The 24,249-nt window shown below is 47.6% G+C and overlaps 2 protein-coding genes across 4 annotated transcripts; one reads left to right on the top strand and one right to left on the bottom strand.

Annotated features, from left to right (window-relative positions):
• The first annotated feature begins 4,611 nt into the window (after window positions 1-4,611).
• Window positions 4,612-9,568, top strand: TMIGD3 (transmembrane and immunoglobulin domain containing 3). Its single transcript, XM_043575843.1, is given in 5 exon segments — window positions 4,612-4,976; window positions 6,525-6,591; window positions 7,323-7,423; window positions 9,388-9,413; window positions 9,415-9,568. Coding segments are annotated over 5 exon segments (456 nt in total). The 5' UTR covers window positions 4,612-4,759; the 3' UTR covers window positions 9,460-9,568.
• A 6,051-nt stretch (window positions 9,569-15,619) lies between these two features.
• Window positions 15,620-20,660, bottom strand: CC1H1orf162 (chromosome C1 C1orf162 homolog). 3 transcript variants are annotated; one of them, XM_043575840.1, is made up of 8 exons: window positions 20,543-20,660; window positions 20,021-20,172; window positions 18,697-18,816; window positions 18,476-18,554; window positions 17,237-17,297; window positions 16,648-16,742; window positions 16,316-16,383; window positions 15,620-16,149 (listed from the first exon to the last, which is right to left on the bottom strand). In XM_043575840.1, exons 4-8 carry the CDS (start codon window positions 18,510-18,512, stop codon window positions 15,991-15,993), a joined length of 420 nt encoding a protein of 139 aa, XP_043431775.1. In that variant the 5' UTR covers window positions 18,513-18,554; window positions 18,697-18,816; window positions 20,021-20,172; window positions 20,543-20,660; the 3' UTR covers window positions 15,620-15,990. The 3 variants fall into 3 exon arrangements, with proteins under 3 accessions (XP_043431775.1, XP_043431773.1, XP_043431776.1); XM_043575838.1 differs by having other exon boundaries at window positions 18,476-18,523; XM_043575841.1 differs by lacking the exon at window positions 20,543-20,660 and having other exon boundaries at window positions 18,476-18,523; window positions 20,021-20,347.
• Between the last annotated feature and the right edge of the window lie 3,589 nt (window positions 20,661-24,249).

Here is a 24,249-nt window from a genome sequence, read left to right as displayed (position 1 = left end):
GAAGCAGGACAAGAATTTGGGAAGCTGTCAGTTATCCCTGGCCATTTGGGGTTGATGGTCACGGGGATTATCAATTGGCGTTCTGGACTTCTGCTAGAGATTACGGTCTGACTTCCTACCAACTGGACTTCTGGCAGGCCGGCTTCCCCGGCCAGTTACTGTAGATAAGATGCTGGTTTCCCTGGCCAGAAATTCTGTCCAAAGGTCTGTTGTCATATGTGATCTGGCCATTGCCCACTGGTGTATTCAGTTTCTTACAACCATATGCGTATTTTCTAGAGAAACTCTGCCCTTTGATGCCACGCCGGGTGTGGTGGGAATGGCAAAACAGGCTGCCTCTTGCCCTGACCACTCAGGTGATATGTGTAGGTCACGTCCCCTTGTAAAACGTAAAGTATCTATAATGTTGCAGTGTTGTTACTGTTGAGGAGGAAGAAGAGTGTGATGGAAAGAACTCTGTGTGTGTGTTGTGTGTGTGTGTGTGTGTGTGTGTGTGTGTTTTCCTCTGGATTTAGCATCAGATTATCATGGCTGTACTTGGGCATGTGAACTTGGGGCAGTTTCCTAAAATTGAACTTGTAATATCTGTGTCAGAGTTTGTTTGTTTGTTTGTTTGTTTTACTTTTTTTAAAAAAAAAATTTTTTTTTCAACGTTTATTTATTTTTGGGACAGAGAGAGACAGAGCATGAACGCGGGAGGGGCAGAGAGAGAGGGAGACACAGAATCGGAAACAGGCTCCAGGCTCCGAGCCATCAGCCCAGAGCCCGACGCGGGGCTCGAACTCACGGACCGCGAGATCGTGACCTGGCTGAAGTCGGACGCTTAACCGACTATGCCACCCAGGCGCCCCTGTTTTACTTTTTATTATGGAACACTTCAGGCACACAAAAGTGGAGAGACCAGAAAAATAACCCCTCCGATATCTATTATGCTGCTTTAATAATGGTCCACTTACAGCCAATCTTGTTCCCTCTATGCCCCTACCCACCCGCTTGCCCTACCCTGACTATCTTGAAATTTGGGGATATCAATTTATTTCCTCTGCAAACATTTCGGGTTTTATTTCTAAAAGGTAGTTTTTAAATGATCAGGGGGCTTCTGCTTCTTACCCATTCATCTTCTTAGTTTGCCCATCTAAGGAGCAAAAATTAATTCTACCCTTATGAGGCACCAGGAGAACTAACTGCACCACCTGGGAGTCAGGATACTGATAAGACACATCCCTCCATTCTCTATAACTCCGGGCCTCTCATTTGCTTTAGAACGTCACCTTTTTATGACTTGCGCACTTCACTGACGTCTGGGCACAATCCATTTCTCCTTCTGTTGGTGCTTTTCTTTGGTTTCACGGCACTTTCTCCGAGCCATTCCCAGTGCATGATTTGCACGCAGCTTTCTCAGAAATAATACTGATTTTAAAAAATATGACCACACAAATGATCAATTGCTATCTAATTTTCATTGGTTTTCTTGATCACACAGGCCAGCCCTGATTCGGCTGAAGAGGGAACAACAGCATGAATGCCGGGAGCCATCGGAGAGGCTGGTTCTTGACGATGTCAGGATCCCCTCTGAAACAATGTAACCATAATTTCTTAGCATCATCAACTATGGAGCCACTGTCTAGACTTTTCTCAACTGTTTGCTTCAATCAGGATCCAAATAAGTTCCATATATTGTAATTTGTCATTATTTCTCTTAAGCCCCTTTTAAACTATAGATTCCTCCTTCCTTTCTTCCTTTTTTTTTTTTTTCCTCCACCTTGCGGTTCATGTGTTGAACTCGTAGAGGTTTGATGAGGAGTAAATGAGGCAATATGGGTAACACAACCAACACGGTGCAGGTGAAACTCGGCCTAGAGCTGGCCGACATGCTGACCTCGTGTGGATGAGAGAGAGGTCCCTCTGCTTCACAAGAGGACATGATTGAACACCCTGGACGCTCATCCACCTCTGGCCATTGATGGGAAGCGTTGGCTCCAGGGTGTGATAAGTAGTGCTCGGTCTAAATTCACCTGGGAGGTGGTTCCACAATTCAAACCCTAAAAGTCATTGGTCGGGGGGCACCTGGATGGCTCTGTCAGTTACGCCTCTGACTTCAGCTCAGGTCATGATCTCGTGGATCATGGGTTCGAGCCCTGTGTCAGGCTCTCCGCTGCCAGCACAGAGCCCGCTTCAGATCCTTGGTATCCCTCTGTCTGCCACTCCGCCTCGAGTGCACATGTGTGCTCTCTCTCTCACTCGCTCGCTTGCTCGCTCAAAAATAAATAAAAATCAAAATCAGTGGTCAGGCCAGGAGTCCCAATAGGAACCAAGAGAAGCTTCTACCTCTGCATGGACAGATACCCTTGGTTTGCCCCAGCTCTGCCTGGCAAGCTCTCAAGAGTTCTGGAGGCTGCGGCCCTGCCTGCTGACACTCAGACACTCACACCGACACCACTCCATGCTCCAGACACCAGGCACAGCTCATAACAGCTTCGTGCTTTGCCCCTGACCCCGTTCCCTGGGTGAGGCTTCATGGTCCACGCGGGAGTCAGGGGAGGTGATTTCCTTACTGGTCTTCCTCTCAACTAGACGAGAACGTGCCTCTGAGCGTGTCATCCCCTGGCAATAACCCGGTCCGCTGGCGGGACAGGGCACAGTTGGACACCCGAATGTGTGTCCGTGCTGATGTGTGTGCCTGTGCCGGTCTGCGTGTGTATAAGGCTTTGTTGTAGCAGGGTGGATTTATCCAGGAGGGGACTCTCCGTTGCTGTTTTGGGAGTGCCAGAAACCCACAATTTTTTTTTCAGTTGCCCATATTGTTATAAAAGTAAGTTTATGTCCACGAATGGCATCCCTCTGATGAGGTCCCCTTGTGCAGTACACAACCTGGATAGCTATACATAGTAGCACTGCTTGGATTGACTGGTCGTTTTGCCCTGGTCTCTTCAAACAGGATCAAACCGGCTTAAGCTCAGAGATATGTTTCTTTTAAACAGATCCAGGATTCCTGAAACCCTGGGACGTATCTTACCATTCCAGGTGAAGGTTCACTTCCTTCCAGTCATGGGGCTCTTCATTCTGCTTCTCTTGACTGTCTTTTCAGGTAAGATATGGGGAAAGAACATCTGCAGCCTCCAAACTTCTCAGACACCTTGCATTTCCTTCTCCCCTCCTGCTTAGTAGCTCGAACCACCCAAGAAGTGGGACGGGAAAATAAAAGGAGAAAAGAGATCCTGTCCAAATTCATCCTTGCTCTTTGCTCTGCTAAGAGGGTTGTGAGGAATTTGAAAGCCTCAGCGAAAATGTGGGGCTCTGTACTCTTCCTTTCAGTGTAAGGTCCCCTTCCCTCCCCCTTCTCTTCCTCAAAGTGTTTGAGCACATGGACGAGGCCGGGACTTTCCACTGTCTGCCGGTGCCTGAGCCTGAGGGTGGGACTCGGGGACCAGTCCTGGCTCTGCTGCCCCCCACCCCACCCCCGGCGTGCTGACCTTGATGGCTGTTGTGCCTCTCCCTGGGTCAGGGTCCAGCCCTGTAGGCTGAGCATCACCCCATCTTCCTTGTGGGGTTGATAGGAAAACAAGATATCAAGTCACATCAGTTGACATCCGCGACGTGAGCCTGCCGTGCGGGCTGGTTGTTGGCAGCATCTGAGGGGACCTAGCTGAGAGATGCCTGCTGCTCCCATCTCTGCTCCTTGTTCAGGTACTTCCCCAGCCACCTTCTAAGGGGACACGGAGCACATGACTTCCTCACTACGCAACACGCTGAGATGATGGGGCTGTCCGCGCAGGTCTTGTCCGGAGGGAATAGGAAGTTCTCGGCTCCTAAGAACAGAACGTGACTCCCTCTGTTCCCAGCCCTCTGCAGCCCGCAGAAGCCTCCACACCTTCTCGGTTTCTTCCTGAGAGGTCCACAGTGGCGTGGACACAGGGGATCTGCTAACAGTGATCCTCGGGCTCTTCCAGCCCCCCAACAAGCAATGGGGAGAGGCCTCCTAAGTTCTGGATCCCCCGGCCTCAGGCCAGGGGACAGGACTTCTCCAGGGTTGCTACATTAGCTTGCTAGGCCCGCCGTAACAAACGCCACAGACTGGCTGGCCGAAACCACACAGGTTGATTTCTTCACATTTCCAGAGGCTGGATAGTCCAAGACCAAGATGTGGGCGGGTTTGCCTTCTGCTGAGACCTCTCTCCTTGGCTTGCAGAGGGCTGCCTTCTCTCTGTGTCCTCACAGGACTTTCCCTCGACCTGTTGTCTGTGTCCTAAACTCCTTTTTCTTTTTCTTTTTTTAATTTTTTTAATGTTTTATTTATTTTTGAGAGAGAGAGAAAGACAGAGTGCGCAAGCAGGGAGGGGCAGAGACAGAGGGAGACACAGAACCCGAAGCAGGCTCGAGGCTCTGAGCCATCAGCACACAACTTTGCTGATAGTGGGACTTGAACTCACGAACCGTGAGATCATGACCTGAGCCGAAGTCGGATGCTCAACTGACTGAGCCACCCAGGCGCCCCCTAAACTCCTTTTTCATAAGGACACCAGTCAGGTTGCATTAGGGCCCATTCTTAATGACCCCCTTTTAACTTAATTACCTCCTTAAAGGCTCAATCCGTCACATTCTGAGGTACTAGAGTTAATACTTCAATGTGTGAGTTTTAGCGGGACCTCTTTCTGCCCAAAGCAGTTGCTAACCCAGAATAAGCAAAATAAAAAATCAGCCTCCAGTGCTTAAACTGATTTTGCTCCAGTGTGGCAGGAGCTGCAACATATTTAAAAGGATGATGGTGTGTGTGTGTGTGTGTGTGCATGCGTGTCATGCCCTGAGGGACACAGGAAGCCAGCTCATCATCACTCTGTCCTGCCTGACCAAGGAGGATACAGGCTGGTACCCGTGTGGCATCCAGTGAGACTTTGCCAGGGACGACTTGGATTTTACAGAGCTGGTTGTGACTGACGACAGAGGAGGCCTCGCCAGTGATTTTTGGTCTGGGAAAGGTAGGGACCCTGTCAGGGGTCTAGTCAGGGGTAACCCGCAGTTGTGCATGTTCGTTGGTGTGGTACATACTCGCTGAGGCCAGTGAGCACCAGGTCAGGCCCCCCTTAGGTTCCTTGGGGTACCCTGGTATCTCCTTCTCTCCAAGGTAGGGTCTTTGCTGATGGTGCCGGGGATTAACTTGGAATTTGGGGAAGAGGAGGGTGGGTGGGCGCAGGGGTGCTCTTGGAACCTCCCTTCCCTCGCAGCGATCTGGCCCATGGCATTTGGAGTGGGAGAGCTTTGTTACTGGCCAGGAAAGGCTCAGAGGTTGTCATTACACGTCTGTGCTCTGTGGCCAACCTAGTAGGTCTAGAATCTTGAAGATCCATTTCTTGAGAGGTGAGTGAAGCTGTAAAAAATGACCCAGCTGTCAGGAAAAGGACCTTCAAAGACCGTCCGCTAACTAGTTTGATCATCCACAGGCGTAACTATCACGGCCAAACTGGTTAGGAGTGCAGTTTACACGGGGAGGCCGATGGGTGGGTGTACGTTGAACTTGAGCCTGTGGTGGGAGGAGGTCTGTCTAAGCCGGTGAACTGCTCCTTTGGGCCAGGGCTGAGACACAGCTCTCCAGATGCTCACCCGAATTCTTCTGTCCAATGCTGAAAACCTCTTTTTAAATCAGAAAGCCTCTGCTCAGGCAAAGAGCTTATGGAAAGTACCAGCTTTCCTCTTTGTCCTTCTGTGGCTTCTCAGTGTTTCCATTTCTAGAAGTGATGCCTTTCTATCATAATCCAGAACACAATGCCAGTAGGAAAACAAACTGAGGACTTAAGGGAAGCTACAGGAAGCCTCCTGGGGCTAGAGAATCTTGCTCACACTTGACCAACTAGTAATTTGTTTAGTAATTTGTTTGTAAGATGCCACACATCTTATTGAATGTGTGGCATCCTTCACACCTAAAATGTTTCTACTGCACTGTTTTAGGCTCGGGATGAAAGAGGCCTCGCCTAAATGTGCTCCTTAGTTTCAGTGAAACAAAGACCCCTGCCCCTCCCCAACGAGATTTGCCAGAGATGGCAGTGTGGGTGGGCCATGGCAGAACTTCCCCCATTGGGTTTCAGTGGCTGCCACGAGCACAGTGTGGCAATGATGCCACCTATCGATCCGTTCCTTAAGGATTGGACTGGCCCTCTTGTGCCTCTGGTATCATAGCCTTCAGCCTGGAACTCTCTAACCATGGGCCACATCTAGTCCACACAGGGCTTTGGTGCACCTCTGGAAAAGTGGCCCTTCCTCGAGGTGCCTGGAGCCCAGTGGCAGGGCATATGGCTTGGCCAGCAGAGGGTGGGCTGGATTTCAGCTCCTACCTGTTCCCTCCAGCCTGTGCCCTGTGCAGGGTGCATTTATACAGCTATGCCCCGTGCCTCTGCTCGACCCAGCAGAGTTGCCCAGAGCACTTGTTCTCTGGGGATTGAATGACGGGCAGAGATGCAGAGATGCCGAAGGCAAAGGGCAGGCCTGGGGGCTGGCCTCACTTGACCCCCAACCAGTCCTTTCTGCTGCAGACCTATCAGGCGACAGGAACCGGAGCTGCAGGGCTTCCAATGTGGCGCACAAGGCCAATCCCTCCAGGTGAGTCGGACCTTGGGGAGGACAGGCCGGTGTTGGGGGGTTGGGGGGGAGGTAGGCGAGGATAACACAGTGTGGCAACTGATTTGTACCTGCTGCTCTTTAGCTGCATGTCGTTGGTTCTCGTTCTCCACCTGAACTGTGTAGCTTCAATGTGACCATGTGGTTTCTTTCAGAAAAATCTAGTTTAGGACTCTTGAACGTAAATAGCAAAAATGCCCTCTCATGATGTTAATTGAAAAGGAGGATCTACCCTAAGGGGAGAGCAGTGTTCATGCATGAAGGGTGAGACATGGCACCCTCAGCAATGGTCCGGAATGTCTTTGGGACTTTGTCTCTGTCTCTGATCCACTGCTCTCATGTGTGTTTGCTTCCTCTCTCTTTCTCTGCACTGCCCTTTTCTGTTTCGTTGCAGCCACTTCTAGCTCCAGAGTTTATGTCTCCCCTGTTCAAGAGGCCATCCAGTCTAAACACTGGATCCTCCTGCTCTGGGTCCATGTTAGTTTCTGAGGCAAGGGCTCAGCCCCGCTTGGTCAGACCGCCAGCCCGGGTCCAAACAGGCGTGAGCTGGATAACATGGGCACTCTGAAGGGACATGGTGGCCAGGAGCTACTGGGACTAGGTGGGGTGGGGGCAGGGCAGAGGGACAGATCCCAGGAATGGGGATCCTGAGCACGGAAATGAAAGGTGGTTTCTTTTCAGTCGACATGAAGTCTGTCTGTGATTCCTTCCAGGATGTCCATTCTCATAATCTGCATACTGATCAGAGGCTTGGGGATAATCTCTATAATTAGTCACTTGTCCAAAAGGTGGAGAAGCCAGAGGAATAGAAGGGGTAAGTGGCCATTGGGGGTGGGGATTAAGGAAAATGAAAGGGCCAAGGAACAACTTTCACACGAGTGAATGTGCCCCTCATCTCTTGCCTGGACCCATGGAGGCCAATGCAGTCAGCCCATAGACGGGCGTAGATTCTGCTTCATGGTGACAAAGGCCCCATGAGAGGTCACAGAGAGGACACAGTAGCCTTGGTAAGTGGAGGTATGTGTAGACTAGGGAGGAGAGAGGCCCTGAGATGGTCACACCACGGGTCCCAGTGTGTGTGAGGGCCACCTGCCCCTCCAGCACACAAGCTTTGGGAGGCAGCCTTACTCTTTGAAACTTTTTGTTCATCTGGAGGGACTTACCAAAGGACCTCTGGGGCCACTGGGTAAGCAGACATAGAAAAGTCTCCTTGAGAAGGGTCAGGAGCAGAAGAGGACAGGCCCATGGCCTCAACTGTAGTCTTAAGCCAAGGGAGGAACAGCCCTTAAGCTTTGTGTCTCCTTCTGCCCTTGGGCAATTACAGGTAAAGGCCCAGCTAGAAGCCAGAGAACCAGTCAAGCTCCTTCTGTGATCCCCACACCTCTGGTAAGTTCCTTCCTTGGCTCTTCCTGGGCCCTGCGCCCCACAGCTACCTGACTTAGGGATCTCCCTTCCTAGACAGAGAACAGGAAGTTTGTTCAGCAGGGACTGTGTGGATCTGGGCACCTTTCCTTTGGGGCAGCATCAGAAAAACCAAAATTCTTAAGACAACCATGTGGTGGTTCTGCTAACCCCTCAAGTGGACACAGGCTAGAAAGAACATCGTATACAAGTGCCACTGCTTGGCCAGTAGGGTTTCTTTATTTTAATTTTCTTTATGTTTATGCTCAGAAGACACAGAAGTACCTTGGGCAGTGGAGAGACTGTAGGCATAGGTACAAAATAGACTCCCCCCTCCTGTGGGTGTGGAAGTGCAGAAAAACATTTCAGAGAATGACGGAAAACACAGGCGCGCACACGCACACACGTGCACGTGTGGCAACACCTGCTACGGAAGCACAAGGGTAACGCCAGAGGAATCTGAGAGTCACGGTTAAGGCTGTGAGGTCTCCTAGTCTCTCTGTGATAACGTGGCCCCAGGTGGAGCAGGAGCCCTAAGAAATCAAAGCCATGGCTCCATTTTGTCCTCTTAGAGCTTTGGGAACCATGGAGGTAAAGAATATAGACAAGGCAACATCTTTCTCAGTTCTACCCAAGACTACTCCCTTCGGGACCCAATTGTATTCTAGGTTTTTTGCTAAGACAGACAACGTCACCGCCTTAAGGCATGATCTTGGGTAACTTGTCATTTCTCTGGGCCTGTTTTGTTCTCTAGCGATTGAGGACTCCATTCTCATACTCCCCACGAGCTTTTAATTCATACATTCATTCATTCTTTCAAGCACAGGACCGTGCTAGATGCTGGGGATACAAAGATGAGCGAAAGACATAGCATCTGTCTTCATGGCACTTATAAGGTAGAGTGGGAGGAAGACAAACTATCACACAGATGAAAAATGTGTCAGCTAGCATAAGGACGGTACGGGAGAAGCACACGGTGTCGTGGAAGTTGAGGCAGCGGAATCCAACCCCCTTCCCTTGTAGCCAGGGGCGGTGCAACCTGTTTCAGCCCCAGCCTGCTTCCTCACACTCAGCCAGTTGAAACATGGCAGCTGGAATCAAGGGCCCTTCCAGCTTTGACGTTCCTGGGCTTTGAAGGGGTCCGGTTGCGTTATATCACTGAAGCTCGGTGGGAGGTGAATGAAGGCCCCATGTGCTAAGCATCCCTACTGACTGACCAATGGGCAGTGACAGCTGATTTCTGCCCTGAAGACAAACTTTGGTGTTTAGGCCCCGTAAAGCCACCAGGAGAGAGTTTGCAACTTCTGTGGCAGAAACCACTCGGCAGAGGTAGGCAACACATCTCAACTCCATTTCCTTTGTCTATTCCCCACAAAGTAGATGACTCTTTGAAGCCCTCCTCCTGGTGTCTTGGCTCCAAAGATAATGGCTCATCCTGAACAGACATGACTGAAGATCTCTTGCATTTAGTTTATAAATAAAGTGGTGCTGCCATAGTCACCGTGACGACCGGCCCACACCTTGGGGATGGATTGTGATCTCTCAGGTGTTCCGAAGGGCCCCCCCGCCCAGGTTCCCGGCGCTGGCTTGCAGCTAGGTAAGAACAGTATTAGGCCACGGGAGCTGTGCTAGGCCATGCCAGAGCAAGGCTGCCGCCGTGGTCGACAACATCTCAAGATCTTAGTTTCCACACCCTCGGCTAGCTGCCAGGTGAAGAGAGGGCAGCATCTTGGTCAGAGGATCAGGAGATCCCTTGTGTTTTATTGGTTCGCCCATGAACTCCTCACTGGTGTTGAATAAACTCTGAGGCATGACTAACGTCTCCTGGGATATCACTGGAAATGGATTTCTGGGAAAGTTTAAACTATGATATTGCAATATCTGCTTCTACATTGGCATTACATGCTGTCCTACCCCCATGAGGCGAAATCAGCATTTCTCAGATCTTCTTGGTGAAAGGGTGGTCCTCTGTGGGAAACCGCCACCAGACTGAACGGATGCTGCTCTTGACTGGTGAGAAGCTGAGGCGTGGTGGGTGAAATATTCGGTCAAACCAGGAAACACAAATCAAGACCGAGGCACCGGCAGCCGTGGGTGCAAGTGAAGCTATACCGTCATTAACGGCAGAATTACCTAAGCTCTCAGCAACCACCTGCACGTCTGCGCCTTCTCTCCCCATATAAAGTCTTTTCCTGCAATTTCAGGGGGTTCCCAGGGGCTCCCCATCACCGCCTCTGCTGCCCTCATAAAAACCCCGCTCTTCTGGTATCTTGCAGTAGGGTGCCGGCCAGTGTCAGCGCTCAGGGTAATCAGCAGTCCTGAGGTCAGTGTGGGGCGGGGGCAGGGAGAATGGCTCGTGCCACAATTCTGCACGTGCCCCACACATTTAAGTCCAGGCTTTCACGGTGTCTTCCACCCAAACCCCTCTGTCGGTGGGGAGCTCAACGCTACCCAGAAGCCTGATGAGAAGGGGCAGGGGTGTGGGGACCATCCGTTTCCCGCCATCCTCCCTGTGTCCTTGTGGCCAGACCCCCTCCCTCCCAGAGTCTCAGAGCAAACAGCGTCAAAAGTGTTGCCTTTTCCCTCATCTACAAAACAACTCCAGGCCCTCCTCCGTGGCCACGTTCAAGCACAAGCCTGCCGATTCTACAAATAGCAATCCAGTGTGGGCCCCGTGGGGCCTCCTTACTGCACGAGGCAAGACAGCAGGCATCAATCTTCCGTGACAGATGAAGACATCTATCGCTATTCTTGGAAGATGTATACTTATGAATCTGGAGAGCCATTTCCCTGAGAATCCTACAGGTTGGCTCTGATTCCATGAACCAGGGTTCTAGAGTCTTTTTTCCCCTCCCGTCCCTGGCACTGACCTTTTGAATCTCTGGTCAATTACTTAATGGCTCATTTCATCCAGCAAGACCAGGTGCACACCAATTTTCAAGACAGGGAGACAAAACCCAAAACTTTGTAAACGTACGGCTCTGCTACTAAAAATGGGGAAGCTTCAAGAAAAAAGCAAGAGCAATTAATGTGATACTTCATGTCCAAGTGGGTGGCCCTGGGACAATGCTTACTCCTCCTCTTGGAGCCATGTAGAAAGCACTGGCTCTCGACTGGAAAGCTGAGGTGGCTTCTAGCTTCACAGGTCTGTAGAATTGTTTGCTGTCAGCCCTGAGTTTGGGAATGGGTGACAGCTAGAGAGACCTCCCTGAGGTGCTCCCCACAGCCAACGACAGAAGGGCCTCGGCTGCCCTCCCGGGGCTGGCCACTCTGCTGTGCTGTGGTCTCTGCACAAGACTCGTCCCCAAACCGTCTTTCTCCTCAGTTTGTTTGCTCCCAAAATGGGCCCGCTCTTCCACTGCCTTCTCAAAATCCAGCTGTCAATGGATGCTAAGGTGGCTCAGGTGAAGCGTTCGACTTCGTGGTTTGTGCATTTGAGCCCCGAATCAGGCTCTATACGCTGACAGCGTGGAGCCTGCTTCAGATCCTCTGTCTCCCTTGCTCTCTGCCCCTCCCTCTCTCTCTTTCTTAAAAATAAATAAACACTGATTTTAAAAAATCCAGCTCTCAGGAGCCACTGCTCCATCTCAGAATGCACACGCTCTCGATTAGGTCACCTGACTTTCCCTTGCTAGTTTCTCTGTCATTCTACCTGCTCTGGGTGGGACAGCTTAGCGTGCAGGCAAGATGCCAGGAATCAGAAGTTGGAAGACTTGGATTTAAATGTTGCTCTGCCGCTTACTAGATGCGAGACATTGGCTAAATTGATTTCTTTGAACGTTAATTTTCCTACCTCAGTTTCTTAATGTATTTTTTAATGCTTATTTAAGAGAGAGAAAGAGAGCGAGGGAGGGGCAGAGAGAGAGGGAGAGAGAGACAATCCCAAGCAGGTTCTGCAATGTCAGCAGAGCCCGATGCAGGGCTCAAGCTCATGAAACGTGAGATCATGACCTGAGCCAAAACCAAGGGTCAGATGCTTAACTGACTGAGCCCCCAGGCACCCCTTACCTAATGTTTTTTTAAAAGAGATTTGTGGAGGCTGCTTGCCTCCCATTCTTGCTTCCTTTGCTGCAGACTGAGCTCCATTAGGGTAACACTCCTCAATGATACCCCAACAGAGAAGAAGTGACCTATCTGATGTGAGTCTATGGGTGGGACGCTGGGTGTACCCGCTCTGCCCTTCCTCTTCTTTTTTTCTTTTAATTTTTTAAGTTTATTTATTCTTGAGAGATAGAGAGAGACAGAGAATGAGCGGGGGTGGTGGGGGGGAGAGAGGGGAAACACAGAATCCAAAGCAGGCTCCAGGCTCTGAGCTGTCAGCACAGAGCCTGACACGGGGCTCAAACCCACAAACCGCGAGATCATGACCTGAGCCGAAGCCGGACGCTTAACTGACCTAGCCACCCAGGCGCCCCTTCCTCTTCCTTTTTTAACCAGCAAGGGAAAGTCTGGGTGCAGCTTTCAAAGAGCACATGATCTCTTCTGCAACTCCTGGGGGCAGCTGAGCCACTGGTTGGGATGTGGGGAGGGGAGGGGACTTGCCCAATTCTCTGACGACACACTTTCTCTGTGTTCTCCAGTGCTACGTTTGTAATAAAGATAGTACTTTGTTCTTTCTCTGCTGAGTCCTCTTGTTTCTCGGTTCAGAATTCAGGTGGAGACGGGAGCACTGGGTATCAGGTCCCCTGAAGATCCTCATCAAGGTAAATGAAGAACTTCAAAAGTCACAGAAAGGATCGGGCACCTAGGTGGCTCAGTTGGTTAAGTGTCCGACTTCGGCTCAGGGCATGATCTCGAGGTTCAAAGGTTTAAGCCCCACATCAGGCTCTGTGCTGAAAGCTCGGAGCCTGGAGTCTGCTTCGGCTTCTGTGTCTCCCTCTCTCTGCCCCTCCCCTGCTCATGCTCTGTCTCTCTCTCTCTCTCTCAAAAATAAATAAAAATATTTAAAAAAAAGTTACCGAAAGGCTTTTAAGGGACAATACCTCCTCCCACCCTTACCCCTCGGTCCCTCAGTTATCAAGCTCCCAGGGGAGCAATCACTAAGACCAGTTCATGGTGTTTTCTTTCAGAGACTAGATGTGCACAAATACAGGTGCACACCTGTGCAGGCACACATGTGCATACACACACACACACACACACGTTCTCTACTGGACATGAATAGAGTGTATTCAGAATTCTGTTCTGCAGCTGGCACTTTTCGTCTAACATAACTTGGAAATCCTTTTTTTCTTCGAACATAGAGTGGCTTCCTTCTTTTTAATGGCTACGTTGTACTCCATTAACCAGTCCCCTCTTCAACAGACACTGAGGGTTTTCTCCATCTCTCACTGTTTCAGATCATTGATGATAATGGAAAAACGGGCAAACTCCGGAGCCAGCCTCCGTAGGTGTGAGCCCCAGCGCCCCTACTTACTTAGCAGTGTGAACTCGGGCAAGTTACTGGGCCTCTCGGAGCTTCCCTTTCTGTTCTAAAACGGGAACAGTAAAACTGTCACCTCCTAGTGTTTTGTGAGGCTTCCATGAACACGTGCCAAACACTTAGAATACACTTCGAGTATAACAAGCCTTGCTAAGTGTTAGGCGATCTTATGAACTGCGATTTCAACTACATAGGCGACTTTCCATAGGATGTGTTCACAGCAATAGATTTTTTTTTTAATATAAAATTTGTTGTCAAATTAGTTTCCATACAACACCCGGTGCTCATCCCAACAGGTGCCCTGCTCAATGCCCATCACCCGCTTCGCAGCAGCAGATTTTAAAACATCACCAGCTCTTGCCAAAGAGCAAGAGTTTGTGTGCCTTGGGTCTCCACAGTCCTGCCGAAGCTGTTTGTTAGCAAACTTTCTGAAGGTCGCCAACCTCACTGACAGAAAAGATCTAATTGTAGGTCAACTACTGTTTCTCTCATTATGAGTAAACTTGTGTACCTCTTCATATGTTTAAACAAGCCACTTACATTTCCTTTTCTGTGACCAACAGACCTATCCTTGGTCTTCTATTTTCTACTGAGCTGCTGATTTCTTCCCTGTTGACTTAATATATAGGAGCCTTAATATATTCCGGAGCTCTTAATATATTAAGAAAATTAGCCTTTTGGCTATAAGGTGCTTTGCAAATATTTTCCAAGCTTGGCATTTTGAATAGTATTTTGTAAACCTAGTTAATCAGTCTTTTCTGGTTTATTGGCTCCAGGTCATACATTTGAGGCATGCACCACTATGTTTTAAAAATTCTCCTATATATTCTTCTGGTACTTTAAAAATTTTTTATTTATTAATTTAATTTTTTAAAATGTTTATTTATTTTGAGAGAGAGCGTGCGCCTGTGTGTGAGCAGGGGAGGAGCAGAGAGAGGGAGAGAGAGAATCGCAAGCAGCCTCCACACGGTTAGCACGGAGCCCAATGTAGGGCTCAAGCCCACGAACCGTGAGATCATGCCCTGAGCTGAAATCAAGAGTCAGACCCTCAACCGACGAGGCCACCTAAGCGCCCCTCTTCTAATACTTTTATAATGTTTTTACAGTTAAATTTTTGATGTATCTTGAATTTATTATGATTTAAGAAGGGAGGTGTAGATTCTGGTCTTACTTTCATCCATATGGCTACCTACCTGTCTAAACACCGTTTATGAATTAACCAATTTCCCCCAAATGATTGGATATGCTATCTTCATCATACTCTAAATTTCTTCATGGATTTTGATCTTTTTTTAGTCTTTTTACTCTATCCCATTTGTTTATTCATGAACCAGGAACATGTTTTAGTCCGTCATGCTTGATAAAATAATACTTTTAGTTAGCTGTGAGGACTAGCCTTCCCAGATTACTTTTATTTGCTTCTTTGTATAGATTTTCCTGGATTTACTTTCTTGTTTATTATCTATACAGGAACCTCACTGAGTGAAAAATAACCTTATTGGTATTTTTACTGGGATTAGATATGGGATTATCCATTAGGATTTAGGGGAGTTAACATTTAATCCTTAATTCCATGTAATATTGCTTGGCATATCTTTTATGCTATAGCAAGAAGGTGATTTGAATGCACTTTACACAACAGGGACCTTGTATTTATGTAAAACTCTGGAACGTATGAAGTACCTAAGTAGATGCCATCTCACTTATTCTCACACTAAGAGGTAAGTATTATTCTGGTTTCAAGATGAACCAGTTGAAGCTTTAAAAAGTTTAACAACATACTTGGGGCGCTTGGGCGGCTCAGTCCGTTAAGCATCCGACATGGGCTCAGGTCATGATCTCAGGGTTCATGAGTTCGAGGCCCAGGTCGGGCTCTGTGCCAATGGCTCGGAGCTTGGAACCTGCTTCGGATTCTGTGTCTCCCTCTCTCTCTGCCCCTCCCCTGCTCATGCTCTGTCTCTCTCTCTTTCAAAAATAAACATTTTAAAAAATCAAAAAAAAAAAAAAGTTTCACACACTTACCCAAAAGAATGCAGCTAGTTGGTGCAGAGCTTGAGACCTGTGCCCCAATCAATCCTGAACTTGATCTGGAGTCCCGTCACCTCTGTTAGGCTTCTGGCTGTGCCTGAGCTCTGAGTCTTTGGAGGTGACGGGGACAGACAAATGCATGATGCAGGAGGGGCCGGCTTTGCAGGGGGTTTGTTTTTATTCGTAATTCTTGCTAACTTGCCCAGTTGGTTGACTTCTCCCAAACTGATCAGCGGCCCTGAGTGAACACTCTTTGTGCCCTGAGCTCTGTACTACCACACTCGTTGAAAGGGGACGAGCGAGGCAGTCTCAGCCCTTGAAGGGCTATCAGACTGTCCGTTCAAGCGGCCGGGCCAGCAATCTTTTCTCAGGCCAAGGGAAAGATGGGCCCTTGGTCTTCAAACATGCTGGCTAACTTGGCCAGATCACACCCCAACAACTCCAACTGTAGTCTGGTCAGGCTGTGGTCCCAAATTTGTCCAAAGGGAAAGTGATATATAAAGACGGAGCTGAGATAAGAGGGACTGGCGTCAAGCCTCCCTGGAAAGGTCGGGTGAGTTTGTCACTTTGATCTGAGAGTAGACAACCGGATCCAAGCCTGCAGAATGTTTCTCAGTCAGGTGATGATTCTTTTCTGCGATTTGGAAAGTCATGCTAGCATAGGTGAGTGCTTCCTCTGGGGATGAAAGCTGCAGAGGAAGGAGGAGGAGGCAGAGGAGTGAGTGAGTTGGATTCGGAGGAAGGTGTCTCTTTAGAAGCCATTTGGAAGCTGTGGTCACAAAGGACCAAAGAGATCAGAAGAACCCTTCCAAGATGCACTTGCCCAGGGTCCCGGAAACAACGTGGTCATCTTACCTTGGCCGGAGGATCTTGGCCAGAGTGAGGATCGAAGGGAGGATCCAGGGCGCAGGGACTAGAGTGACCTGCCTCAGGTGCCAGGAAAGAGAGGGACAAGTCTCAGCAATGGGGTCTGGAAGAATGGGAAGGCTTTCCCTGCAGGCTGGGGTGAAGGCTGGGTGTTGGAGGTGGGAAGCATGGAGGGTGGGAGGGCAGGTGGAGAAGTCTGGGGATTCAGGTCCTCAGTCTGCAGACAGGGTGAGCTCCCTGGGTTCTACTCCCCCTCAGAGCCACGTCTGTTCTCAACGGCTGGGCAGTGAGAGCCGTGCCGTCTCTCAGAGACCACTTACGTTTCCTGTAGCTCTTTATGACGAAGAAGATAAGGGCCAACAGCAGCAGCGTGAGCAGGACCCCGGCAAAAAAGGCCAAGAGCAAATACTGTATGCTGTTTTGGCAAAGAAAGGGAGGAGACGGACCACTGGACTTTCTGGAGGCCTTTGCCAGAGGCCAGAAGGTCCTCTTTCCCACCCGTGCATAAATCCCTGCTATAGCTGCCATGTTGGTTAGGTGACTTTCACTCTTACCCACTGCTTTTCAGCTTTTTGCTTTTGGGTTCCAGAACTATTTGAGGCCTCAGTGGAAACTGTGGGGCTTTTCCCTCCCTAAAATCTTCATAGGTACCCCTCCCCCCCCCCAGCCCAGAGCAGATTTCATCTATCCGCCCAGGGGATTCATGGATCTCTTGAGGGATCTCCCCTCCCTGGGCAACCTGGGGTTAAGAACCACCCTCTGAAAATAAAGACACCAGTTCAGTTCTTCAGCTGTTTCTGGTCCCTTTTCCCCAGACCGCCCTCCTAAGTTCCTCCTAAGTCACCCTCCCAAGCTGGCAACGCAAATTCGGGGCCTTGGGGTACCAGACGAAATGGGTGGAGCACTTACTTGGTGCGCTCCCAGAAGGAGAACGGAGGTGTTGGGGCTACTGTGTTGGTGCTTTGTTCGTCTGTGAGAGAACAGAAAGGGGATTAGTGTCCCTGTCCCGTCTCATGAATGTCCCCAGGCGCCCCTCCCTATCCAAGCAACCCGTGGAGATAAATGCTGGGGGTGCTACACTCTGCAATAGGGGAGGGGTGACTGAGCGGCTTAAGTGTCCGACTTTTGGTTTCAGCTCAGGTCACGATCTCACAGTTCAGAAGTTCAAGCCCCGCGTCCGGCTGAGCGCAGAGCCTGCTTGGGATTCTGTGTCTCCCTATCTCTCTGCCCCTCCCCTGCTGATGTTCTCTCCCTGTCTCTCAAAAATAAATAAACATTAAAAAAAAAAAAAAAGAAGAGAACAGTGTTTCCTAGATCCTCGATCCTTTCATGTGAAAATTAGAGTTGGAAGTTAAAAAACAATCAGCTTAGGGGCACCTGGGTGGGTCACTTGGTTAAGCCTCCTACTTCTGGTCATGACTCACAGTTTGTGAGTTCGAGCCCCGTGTCAGGCTCTGTGCTGACAGCTCGGAGCCTGGAGCCTGCTTCAGATTCTGTCTCCCTCTCTCTCTGCCCCTCTGCCACTCATGCTGTCTCTCTTTCTCTCTCTCAAAAATAAACATTAAAAAAACAAAAAACCCCATCAGCTAAACCAATGAAAGAGAAGCCTAGCGTTTTTGCAGTCCCATGTGTCCCTTTGACAAACAAACAAACAAACAAACAAACTTCTCCTGTGGCCCCTCAAAGATTTAATAGGACCCCTAGGAGATATGCTCCCTGGGACTTAAGCCAACAATCTCAAGGCCAGGGAGTAGAGAACCAAAAGCAAAACCCAGAACTAGCATTTCCCAATGTTTTAGGGAACTTGGCCTTGTAAACTGCTACCTATTTTAGTTTGTTCCTTTGTTTGCAGGGCAGCTTTTCACAGTGACTAGCCAAAGGCAGCGACAGGGCAGGGTGTTAATGCCTGCACCATAAATAGGGGACCAGGAAGGGAAGGGAAGTGTATTGCCATAAACTACCCAGCCCGTCTGGTACTGAGCACAGAGACATGCTTTACTCAGATTGGGAGGACCAGATTGTTCTCTCTGGTTCCCCTTTTCTCTCTTCCTGTCATTAGATTCTGCGTCAAGGTAAAATTGATGGTGGTGATGCCAGTCCAGATTAACTCAGCCGTGGGGCAGGTAACGGTTCCTGTCCTGGACTTACTGTTGTTGCATTCAGGTTTGGAATGACCTCCTCCCATGCCGTCTTCCCCTGAGAATAAAAAAGATTCCTCTTAGAAAGCCTGGAAAGGAAAGGCAACAAAGGGGCAAACTCTGAGAGTGTGATTTGAATATCAGAGCGGTAGCAATGAGAGAGAGGCAAGTCAGGGTGGGTGTTCTGGTGAGGCCAGGGGTCACAGACTTCATATGGTATGGTTACCACACCTCAGCAACTAGTCCTCAGCTTTGCACGTCCGGAATTAATCTTAGCGGGGCGCCAAGAATAGGCTGATTGGTCCAGAACCGACTCACAAGCAAGTAACTCACAGGAGACTGATGTAGACACTGAAACGACATAAGGAACGTGTTGTGTCACCAGTGTGTTCTATCAGAACATATAAAAAAGTCAGTTAAAACCAGTTTTTCTTGGTAAACATTGAATCGAACTAAGTATGGGAGAAGATGAAAGCATGACTTTAAGACTGAACGTCATATAGGTCTGATGTATTTGCCTCACTCCTCCCTGGCGGTGCTGGGTAAGCTTGGACCCATTTTTTTCTTCAAGGTCCTTCCTCTAGGCTGTATCAGAGCTTTTATTCTGTCCACATATTGTCTTTCCAAGTATGTCAGTGTCCTTATCTAGGCTATGGTTCTGCTTGTTATGTGAAACTTTCTGTATTTTCTCTTTCATTTATTTGTACTGAAAAGATAAAGTACCTAAAGGCAGCAGAGTAAAATAACCCCAAATCCCACTATCAATTATTAATATTTTAGTGTATTCTTTTTAGTTATACTTCCATGCATTTTCCTAAAATCTGGTTGAGCCTTCTTCATGTCTCCTTTTTTGTTATTTTTACTAAGTTTTTTTTAATCATAAACATCCCTCCCATGCCACTCAAAACTCTCCATAAGCATTTTTAGTGGTGATAGGCCTTTCTGCTACAGCTATGTACTATAGTGTGCTTAACCACTTTCTTCGCTGATAAAAATGGTTTCCACCTTTATTTATATAAAATAATAAAACAATTTTAGAAGACCACAGTTCTACTTCATATTGAGACATGCCCTGACAAGAATTTTTGGCTCTCCTTATACCTGCTGTACTTTAAGGTCATGTATTTGGACAACAAATGTCATCAATTATTTGTGTTTAATTGTTCAGCTTTCAAAAGTGAATGAAGTTCCAAGTCCTTGAACATGGGGAGGGGCGGGAGAAGGATACCTCATCGCCATGTACCAGTTACAACCGCAACAGCAACATTAAGTGCCTTACAGTTGGCCAAAGAATGTAACCTAGGGTAATAAGAAAAGTGCCGACAGGAAAATTTGGTGAGAATTCTGAGACACGAGATACAGGAAGCCCACCATTACAGCAGAATCCCCGGTGATAACAATTTTTCTAGCATTTGTTGTTCCTTTTCTAATTTAAGTCAACAGTGCTCTTTGTAGAGCACCATAAAATATTTAGTACAGAGTATTTTTGAAATATTGAAATATGTGTCTGCCCTAAAAAGACTCTGATCCCCTAGGAATTTATACTGAACCTTACCACTGGGGAGACGGAGAGGGAGAGGATTGGAGAGGATCCGGATCCGTAGGATTCTGTAAAATCTTAATCTTCACTTGAATGGCTCTCAATTCACCACCATCGCAAAGAAAGGTCACCGTTGCCACCTTTAAAATATTTTGGGCCACCCCAGCCTGAAAGACAAAACCCTCACACACAGTGCTGCAAGGAAATAACTGCTTACAGATCCAGGCCAAGAAAAGCAGGAAACACATTTCCATTTGAAAACAACACTCCAAACAAACATTTGACGGAGCATAAATTAAAATAGAAACAGCGTATCTACTTTCCCACATTTTCCCCCCCGGGGAAGAATCTTACTGACTGCCACAAAATCGACCAACTAACTGCAGCTACTCAAAATACAACCCTTCCCCCACCAAATAAAATTAAACAGAAGAAAAAAAAAAAAAAAAGGATAGCAACCACTAAAAATTAGATGACATTTTCTTTTGGTGAATGATTATTTCATCTAGATTAAAAGCATGGGAGTAAAGGCATTACCTTCTAAGAAAAAGTCCGGTCACAAGACGCCAATCGTGTAAGACTGAACTTTTCACTTGCTTCCGTGACTTAGTACTACTTTTCAGAAATGACGAAAGGATTACTGCTATTGCCGCCATCAGGCTGTATGTCGCAAAGATCTTATCTGAACCTGAGGGCAGACTTCCTCTTTGAGGCCAACACTATATATATATATATATATATATATATATATATATACTTTTAATTGTTTTTTATAAGAGCATATATTTTTGAATCCCATAAACAGCTTCTTTTGTATCTTTTGACACACGAACACCAGAATGTAGGGGGTTAAGACAAGTTTATTTCTAATGAAGTGTTTCTTATGTATTTAACCACCATGCTAGATAAGGTGGAGGTCACAGCAGGATGATATTATCACGGACACCAAGCATCTTAAAATCTCGTTTGTTCTAACCAGAAAGATGAGGTCGATAAGGAGAAACGGAGAGCACTATCAAGGGTGAAGGGCCGGCTGGCTGGGCACACATGAAATGTGTTAACAGTTATGGCGATCCCTTCAAAGGGAAGACGAATCATTTATTTCTTTTTAAAGTTCATTTTTTTATTTTGAGAGAGAGAGAGAGGGGACAAGCGGGGAGAGGCAGAGAGAGGGGGAGAGAGAAAGGATCCCAAGCAGGCTCTGCACTGTCAGCGCGGAGCCAGATGCGGGGCTGAAACTCACAAATGTGAGACCATGACGTGAGTGGAAACCAAGAGTCAGATGCTTAACCGACTGAGCCATCCAGGCACCCCACAAATTATTTCTTTATAAACATGTATTCATAACATAATGTTAATAAAGTACCCTGTCTCTTTTTTTTTTTTTTAATTTTATAATGTTTATTTTTGAGAGAGAGAGCACAAGTGGGGGAGGGACAGAGACAGAGAGAGAGGCACAGATTCTGGAACAGGCTCCAGGCTCTGAGCTGTCAGCACAGAGCCCGACGTGGGGCTTGAACCTATGAACCAAGAGATCATGACCTAAGCCAAAGTCAGATGCTCAACCAACTGAGCCACCTAGGCACCCCTAAAGTACTCTCTGCTTCTTAAAAGGGGTAGTAAAAAGTAGAGGGAAGATGAATTTAGAAAAATAAACATAGGGATCTAGAAATATTATCCAAAATGGAATTTATGAAAGATGTACTATTATTAATTCACAGATATTTAAGAAATTTGGAGCATGGCAATTTCTAAGAACACCATCGAGGTCTTGGTCACTCTTGTGTTTCGTGTTTGACATTATAAGAAAACAACACCTTGAGAGTGAAATCTGATATTTAAAGGGTTTAAGAAGTGTGAAAAAGAAAATATCCCCTGAAATTATTATTTTTTAGGTATCTTTTTTTTTTTTCACAAAAGAATGTCCTCAATTTTGGAGTTTATGGAAAATAAAGCAAGAATTCTCATGCTTATGAGGCTAAAGCAATCAAAGAGAGGGCTCAGTGGATTATCCTCTTAGTATAACTCAAAGAAACTATTGAAATAGAGGAAAAACACCTTTTTAAAAAAATTTTTTTAATGCTCATTTAAAAAAAATTTTTTTTACACTTATTTATTTTTGAGAAACAGAGTGAGACAAAGCGTGAGAAGGGGAGGGGAAGAGAGAGAAGCAGACACAGAATCTGAAGCAGGCTCCAGGCTCTGAGCGAGCGGTCAGCACAGAGCCTGATGTGGGGCTCAAACCACAAACTGTGAGATCATGACCTGAGCTGAAGTCGGTCGCTCAACCGACTGAGCCACCCAGTTGCCCCTTAATGTTCATTTTTGAGAGAGAGACAGACAGAACGCAAGTGGGGGTGAGGCAGAGAGAGAGACACACACAAAATCCGAAGCAGGCTCTAGGCTCAGAGCTGTCAGCAAGGAGCCCGACGCGGGGCTCAAACTCACAAACCGTGAGACCATGACCTGAGCCAGAGTCAGACGCCCAACCAACTGAGCCACCCAGGTGCCCCCCAAAACACCTTTAACTTGGAATTACTATCTCTAGATTGTTAATCAAGAAATGCACACTATTTTTTTTTTTTTGGTATAGTATTTGAAAACAATAAACATTTGATAGTTTGGAAAAATATATAAAATATTAATACATATAATCACTAACAAAAAAATAGTGAACTGGGTGCAGTGGATATTTCAGAGAACAGGGCAGAAAATTTCGTGAGGCCTACCGTCTAACTGAGAAGAGAGATGGTAAGAAAACAACAGACTGATTACAGATTGTGTTGAGGGCCATGAAGGAAAGAAGCCGAGTACCATGCTAGAGAGTAAATGATGGGAGAATGTCATTAGATGAAATGGATGACTGGGGATGGTCTGTCCAAAGAGCAAGCACTGAGGACAAGAGGACGGGAAAGATGGTTCCAGGCAGAGGGCAGAGCAACTTGTGGGCCTGGAGAAAGGAAGAGCTGGCGGAGCGGGCAGAGCTGGTGAAATCAGACCAGGCTTTGCACAGGTACGCCTGGAGCTGGGCTCTGGGGCCTAGATGGGGTTTGATGGAGGGGGCAGAAACGAACCAGAACCGTGTATGAAGAGTGCCCCAGGCCTGGGACTGGTTGCTGGAATTCAGGGGATGTGTTTCTGGGATATCAGCAAGGTTCCAAAGTGGGGCATTTGGAAGGAGGGGAAGTAGGAAATAGTTCCACAGATCTGAGCCAGACTGTGGGGGTCTTTGAATCCAAGCAAAATACATATTTTAAGTAATAATAAGGAACCACTATAGGTTTTTGACTTGGGATATAATACGATAAACATGGTCTTTAAGGAAGATTGTGCCACCTCATCTAGGATAAATTATGGGTAGAGAAAGAGACAAGGAAATCAGCTAGGGGAATATGGCAATATTTTAGGTATTTAATAGGCACATGAGCATTGGGGATGGGGAGGAACCCGCCTTCCAGGTGTGAGGAGACTGGAAGTTGTAAAAGTTGGGACCTGGATACAGGGAATGAAATGAGTGATTATGTCAAGGTTTTGAATCTCGGTGGCTGAGAGAATTCATTTTTTTCATTCGCTCCAAAATCATTTGTCGCACATTTACTGTGTGCCATGTACTTACATCCTGAGGACATAATGGTGAGCCCAAAACAGCCTTTTCGTGTCTCCATAAAACTTTCAGGCTAGTAAAAGAGGCCTATACCACACAAGGAAATGATAAATTGCAATAATTCCATGCGCTGTGAAGGTGCAGGATCCCCACTGTGTATGCCTATGATATATACAGGGAACCAGGGAAGGCTTCCTGGAGGAAAAGCAAGCCAAAATTCTAAGTGTGAGTTGGGGTTCCACTAGGCCAAGATGAGACAAAGGATCAGAGGGAACAGAATGTTAAAATTCAAAAGCCCTGTGCCAGAAAGGAGGGTAGGAAGTTCAAAAAGGAAAAACAAGACTCCTATGACAACAGCCTAAAGCAAGGAAGCCTGTGACTCTGGGGTTGGGGGGTTGGGTGTGGAGCATGGTGGTGGGGAGGGCGGGATTTGAAGAGGCAGGAAGGGGTAGGTTCCCTCAGAGCTTTTGTTTTTATTGTAAGATAATTGGGTTGATCTACACTAGAGGTATATAAGCAAGGGTGACACGATCAGACTTGCGTTCTCAATCACTCAACCTGGGGGAGAGGAGCAAACTAGAAGACAGTGGATTAAGTATGAAAGGACAGGCTGTGAGGTTACTGCAGTGACCCAGCGGAG

The sequence above is a fragment of the Prionailurus bengalensis genome, chromosome C1 (assembly GCF_016509475.1).
Source record: "Prionailurus bengalensis isolate Pbe53 chromosome C1, Fcat_Pben_1.1_paternal_pri, whole genome shotgun sequence".
NCBI classification, from domain to species: domain Eukaryota; kingdom Metazoa; phylum Chordata; class Mammalia; order Carnivora; family Felidae; genus Prionailurus; species Prionailurus bengalensis.
The sequence above is the reverse complement of the archived record's forward strand: the minus strand, read 5'-3'. Positions and strand labels throughout refer to the sequence as shown.

Coding starts and splice junctions, on each gene's coding strand:
- CC1H1orf162 (XM_043575840.1), bottom strand. CDS start 18,512: ATGGGAGGAGGTCATTCCAAACCTGAATGCAACAACA. Junction 17,298..18,475: donor CAAACCTGAATGCAACAACA/GTAAGTCCAGGA, acceptor GTTCTCTCACAG/ACGAACAAAGCACCAACACA. Junction 16,743..17,236: donor TCCTTCTGGGAGCGCACCAA/GTAAGTGCTCCA, acceptor TTGCCAAAACAG/CATACAGTATTTGCTCTTGG.